At 39.8% G+C, this 6,000-nt stretch overlaps 1 protein-coding gene across 1 annotated transcript in view; it reads right to left on the bottom strand.

Moving 5' to 3' along the window:
* The window catches only part of LOC126201343 (heparan-alpha-glucosaminide N-acetyltransferase-like), a 105,086-nt gene extending 99,530 nt beyond the window's left edge, over nucleotides 1-5,556 (bottom strand). Inside the window, exon 1 of the mRNA XM_049936778.1 lies at nucleotides 5,274-5,556. Within this exon, the coding sequence (XP_049792735.1) occupies nucleotides 5,274-5,411 (138 nt within the window). The 5' untranslated portion in view covers nucleotides 5,412-5,556. The remainder of the gene's footprint in view (nucleotides 1-5,273) is intronic.
* Between the last annotated feature and the right edge of the window lie 444 nt (nucleotides 5,557-6,000).

Consider the following 6,000-nt stretch of genomic DNA (forward strand, 5'->3'; position numbering starts at 1 on the left):
AATGGGGAAAAGGGAAATTTACGGCACAACATGACTAAAAAAACGACTGAATGATGGGGCACATCCTAAGGCATCAAGATATATGTTGTTGTTGTCTTCAGTCCTGAGACTGGTTTGATGCAGCACTCCATGTTACTCTATCCTGTGCAAGCCTCCATCTCCCAGTACCTACTGCAGCCTACATCCTTCTGAATCTGCTTAGTGTATTCATCTCTTGGTCTCCCTCTACGATTTTTACCCTCCACGCTGCCCTCCAGTACTAAATTGGTGATCCCTTGGCGCCTCAGAAGATGTCCTACCAACCGATCCCTTCTTCTACTCAAGTTGTGCCACAAACTCCTCTTCTCCCCAATTCTGTTCAATACCTCCTCATTAGTTATATGATTTACCCATCTATTATTCAGCATTCTTCTGTAGCACCACATTTCGAAAGCTTCTATTCTCTTCTTGTCCAAACTATTTATCGTCCATGTTTCACTTCCATACATGGCTACACTCCATACAAATACTTTCAGAAACGACTTCCTGACACTCAAATCTATACTCAATGTTAACAAATTTCTCTTCTTCAGAAACGCTTTCCTTGCCATTGATAGTCTACATTTTATATCCTCTCTACTTCGACCATCATCAGTTATTTTGCTCCCCAAATAGCAAAACTCCTTCACTACATTAAGTGTCTCATTTCCTAATCTAATTCCCTCATCATCACCTGACTTAATTCGACTACATTCCACTATCCTCGTTTTTGCTTTTGTTGATGTCCATCTTATACCCTCCTTTCAAGACACTGTCCATTCCGTTCAACTGCTCTTCCAAGTCCTATGCTGTCTCTGACAGAATTACAATGTCATCGGCGAACCTCAACGTTTTTATTTCTTCTCCATGGACTTTAATACCTACTCCGAATTTTTCTTTTGTTTCCTTTACTGCTTGCTCAATATACAGATTGAATAACATCGGGGACAGGCTACAACCCCGTCTCACTCCCTTCCCAACCACTGCTTTCCTTTCATGTTCCTCAACTCTTATAACTGCCATCTGGTTTCTATACAAATTGTAAATAGCCTTTCGCTCCCTGTATTTTACCCCTGCCACCTTTAGAATTTGAAAGAGAGTATTCCAGTCAACATTGTCAAAAGCTTTCTCTAAGTCTACAAATGCTAGAAATGTAGGTTTGCCTTTCCTTAATCTATTTTCTAAGATAAGTCGTAGGGTCAGTATTGCCTCACATGTTCCAACATTTCTGCGGAATCCAAACTGATCTTCGCCGAGGTCGGCTTCTACCAGTTTTTCCATTTGTCTGTAAAGAATTTGCGTTGGTATTTTGCAGTTCGGTAATTTTCACATCTGTCAACACCTGCTTTCTTTGGGATTGGAATTATTGTATTCTTCTTGAAGTCTGGGGGTATTTCGCCTGTCTCATACATCTTGCTCACCACATGGTAGAGTTTTGTCAGGACTGGCTCTCCCAAGGCCGTCAGTAGTTCCAATGAAATGTTGTCTACTCCCGGGGCCTTGTTTCAACTCAGATCTTTCAGTGCTCTGTCAAACTCTTCACGCAGTATCGTATCTCCCATTTCATCTTCATCTACATTCTCTTCCATTTCTATAATATTGTCCTCAAGTACATCACCCTTGTATAGATCCTCTATATACTCCTTCCACCTTTCTGCTTTCCCTTCTTTGCTTAGAACTGGGTTTCCATCTGAGCTCTTGATATTCATACAAGTGGCTCTCTTTTCTCCAAAGGTCTCTTTAATTTTCCTGTAGGCAGTACCTATCTTACCCCTAGTGAGATAAGCCTCTACATCCTTAAATGTGTCCTCTAGCCATCCCTGCTTAGCCATTTTGCACTTCCTGTCGATCTCATTTTTGAGACATTTGTCTTCCCTTTTGCCTGCTTCATTTACTGCATTTTTATATTTTCTCCTTTCATCAATTAAATTCAATATTTCTTCTGTTACCCAAGGATTTCTACTAGCCCTCGTCTTTTTACCTACTTGATCCTCTGCTGCCTTCACTACTTCATCCGTCAGAGCTACCCATTCTTCTTCTACTGTATTTCTTTCCCCCATTCCTGTCAATTGTTGCCTTATGCTCTCCCTGAAACACTGTACAACCTCCGGTTTAGTCAGTTTATCCAGGTCCCATCTCCTTAAATTCCCACCTTTTTGCAGTTTCTTCAGTTTCAATCTGCAGTTCATAACCAATAGATTGTGGTCAGAGTCCATATCTGCCCCTGGAAATGTCTTACAATTTAAAACCTGGTTCCTAAATCTCTGTCTTACCATTGTATAATCTATCTGATACCTTTTAGTATCTCCAGGATTCTTCCATGTATACAACCTTCTTTTATGATTTTTGAACCAAGTGTTAGCTATGATTAAGTTATGCTCTGTGCAAAATTCTACCAGACGGCTTCCTCTTTCATTTCTCTCCCCCAATCCATATTCACCCACTATGTTTCCTTCTCTCCCTTTCCCTACTCTCGAATTCCAGTCACTTTCGTCTCCCTTCACTACCTGAATAATTTCTTTTATCGCATCATACATTTCATCAACTTCTTCATCATCTGCAGAGCTAGTTGGCATACAAACTTGTACTACTGTAGTAGGCATGGGCTTCGTGTCTATCTTGGCCACAATAATGCGTTCACTATGCTGGTGGTAGTAGCTTACCCGCATTCCTATTTTTTTATTCATTATTAAACCTACTCCTGCATTACCCCTATTTGATTTTGTATTTATAACCCTGTATTCACCTGACCAAAAGTCGTGTTCTTCCTGCCACCGAACTTCACTAATTCGCACTATATCTAAGTTTAACCTATCTATTTCCCTTTTTAAATTTTCTAATCTACCTGCCCGGTTAAGGGTCTGACATTCCACACTCCAATCCGTAGAACGCCAGTTTTCTTTCTCCTGATAACGACGTCCTCTTGAGTACTCCCTGCCCGGAGATCCGAATGGGGGACTATTTTACCTCCGGAATATTTTACCCAAGAGGACACCATCATCATTTAACCATACAGTAAAGCTGCATGCCCTCGGGAAAAATTATGGCTGTAGTTTCCCCTTGCTTTCAGCCGTTCACGGTACCAGCACAGCAAGGCCGTTTTGGTTAGTGTTGCAAGGCCAGATCAGTCAATCATCCAGACTGTTGCCCCTGCAACTACTGAAAAGGCTGCTGCCCCTCTTCAGGAACCACACGTTTGTCTGGCCTCTCAACAGATACCCCTCCGTTGTGGTTGCACCTACCATACAGCCACCTGTATCGCTGAGGTACGAAAGCCTCCCCACCAACGGCAAGGTCCATGGTTCATGTGGGTAGGATCAAGATATATAGAGTTTGGTAATGCACGGAAGAGTGTGGGGGTGCAAACTGCAGAGGGGGAACAAGGCTTGAATACAGTAAGCAAGTTCAAATGAATGTAGGTGGTGGTAGTTATGCAGTGGGGTTTAAAATTGGACAGATTACCATTGAGAGATGTATCAAACTAGTCTTTGTACTGAAGACCACACCACCACCACCACCACCACCACCACCACCACCACCACCACCACCACCCACCACCACAAAAAGCAAAGTGACTCAGAATACTGCGTGCAATTTGGCTCTGAGAGCAGCAATCCATATTTTTTTCTCCTCTATGTGACTCGACAAAATACTTTCCTTATGGCTATTAACAACAACATGGTGCAAATGTCAGAACTGGATACGGAATCTTCCCTGGTTGATCTCCTTGATTGTCACAAATGTGAAACTGACGCTTTTGCACTAGTTCTTAGAAGAATCATTTTTTGAAGCCCCAACCCGACTTATAGTTTAGTAGTGTTAAATGAGAGATTAAATTTTGTATTACGAACCCAGACATATCATACAGGAAACAAATATCAAATCTAATGAGGTAGGTATTGAAGAGAACTCTGATTGTCGATGAACCCAGACATATCATACAGGAAACAAATATCAAATCTAATGAGGTAGGTATTGAAGAGAACTCTGATTGGTGATACACACAAAACATGTAGGAAGGCTGACTTAACAACCCGTTCTCACCCAGCCTTGTAATACCAATCACCCTACTGGCTAATGTAAACAAATGATATAAAAGAAGTGAAGCCATCAATATTCAAATACCTAACTGGACAGCAGCATTTTTCATTACCTAATAAAGTTTACATGTTTGTGCCTTCTTCTACATCCCATGTAGGTACAACAACATTTTGTCAGAAGTGGACAATGCTCTGGCAGAGATCTTGTTTATAATCCACAGGAATATATAACTGAGTAGGAATCCATTTAATATCAATTGTCTTCTCAACTACCAACATAAACAGAATATCTCTCTTATTGATGGACAAGTATCTCCAGTCAGTCTCAGGGTAACATTAATTTTGTGCCAAACTACAAATCTGAGAGTCATGAATTTGATCCATGTAGAATTTTAATCAGTCACTTATTACTTTTTTCACTGCTTGCAGTGGTTGTTATGTGGAAACTGGCGAATTGCACAGTGTTCTGGAATCCACATTAAACTGGAAATATCCCTATAACTGGGTGAATAAGTCAGTTTATAGGTCAGAGGAATGTGAGATATACTATCCCCAATAGAGCCATGTCCAGTAAGGCACTGTGGTGTAGAGATCAACCTTTGGGTTGATAAAAACATCTGTAACCATGTCACAATTAGTTTGTCTCTATTTTACAATTATTTATATTACAATCTTCTGTGCAAGTTTAATAATTTCTCTCCTATACCAGTATCCCAAAAGTTTTCATTTGAATTGAGGCATTTGAGGTATTTGATTGTTCGATAATTTTAAGTCCTATTGGCACATTTTTTTAAGCATCAAATAATAGCATATTTACAGTATTTCTGGATAGCTGACAGTTAGCTATACTTGAAATGAAACAACATTATTCTTTTAAGCTTTCGTTTTTCGTCAGTGGGTAAGGTACTTCGAAATTATAACAGTGATAGTTAAAACCTGACACTTTTGTTTTCTTGTGCTGCACAAGATAAATATTCGTTTGTGTTTGTTTTGTCAAATAGTAAACAAAAGACCGTTTGTCTTTCACTGTGCAGTTGCCACTGTTGTTCTTCATAGCATTATTTACGAGGTGGTGATGAGTCAGCAACAGTTTAATAAAGGCACAGTGTGGCATCCATAGCATGCAGCGAACAATTTTGTAATTTAACTCAAACGGTTTTCTGTCGTTCAAGAGCTGTATATGTGAAGTAATGTTGTTTAATACTTTTATCTTACCGAAACACATTCTTCAGATTGAGCCCAAAGCTGAATGTTGTTCTCCGCTGCAGAATTCACGACGAGGCATGCTTCATCAATGTTCAGCACAGAAGTATTGCAGTTTATAAAGCTGTTTAAAATATTTAATTGCGCCATTCTTAACAGAGAATTTCAACTGCACGTCATAAAGTAATAGTAAACACTCACAAAATCACATGTAAGAACATCACAGACTACTGTGCAAACAACACAAACAAATCTATGCGTCACTCTTCCTTAATACTTCACATGACACAACTGTCATCACAACGCCACAGTGACTGTACTAAGCAGAGTGTACCAGGCTGGCCAACATTAGCGTCAGCTGCTCGAAATTTTTGAGATTTTCTATAGTGTCAGTTGCAATGAACTACGCATTTCTTTCAAAGTCTCGCTTCAGTTTCACGGAAGAAAATAATATTTATCTATACGGGTTTTTCTATGTTCGAAGCGTTATCTCTCTAATCAAGATTCAGTCATTAGATTCAGAATGCACAGATACAATCACGAGTGGCTAACTATTCCGATTAGAGAAATGTCCCGGTGTCCTTTTGCGCACAAAAGAAAGTAGGGGAAATGATAGGGAATAACTGATAATTGGAAAGAAAAGGAAAGTGGAAAAACAGAAAAGGCGATATGCATTTAAGTATGCTCTTTTCATTGTAAAATCATGTAAGAAAGAGAATTGCGACACTACATGAAGAAA

The sequence above is a fragment of the Schistocerca nitens genome, chromosome 1 (genome assembly GCF_023898315.1).
Source record: "Schistocerca nitens isolate TAMUIC-IGC-003100 chromosome 1, iqSchNite1.1, whole genome shotgun sequence".
NCBI lineage: Eukaryota > Metazoa > Arthropoda > Insecta > Orthoptera > Acrididae > Schistocerca > Schistocerca nitens.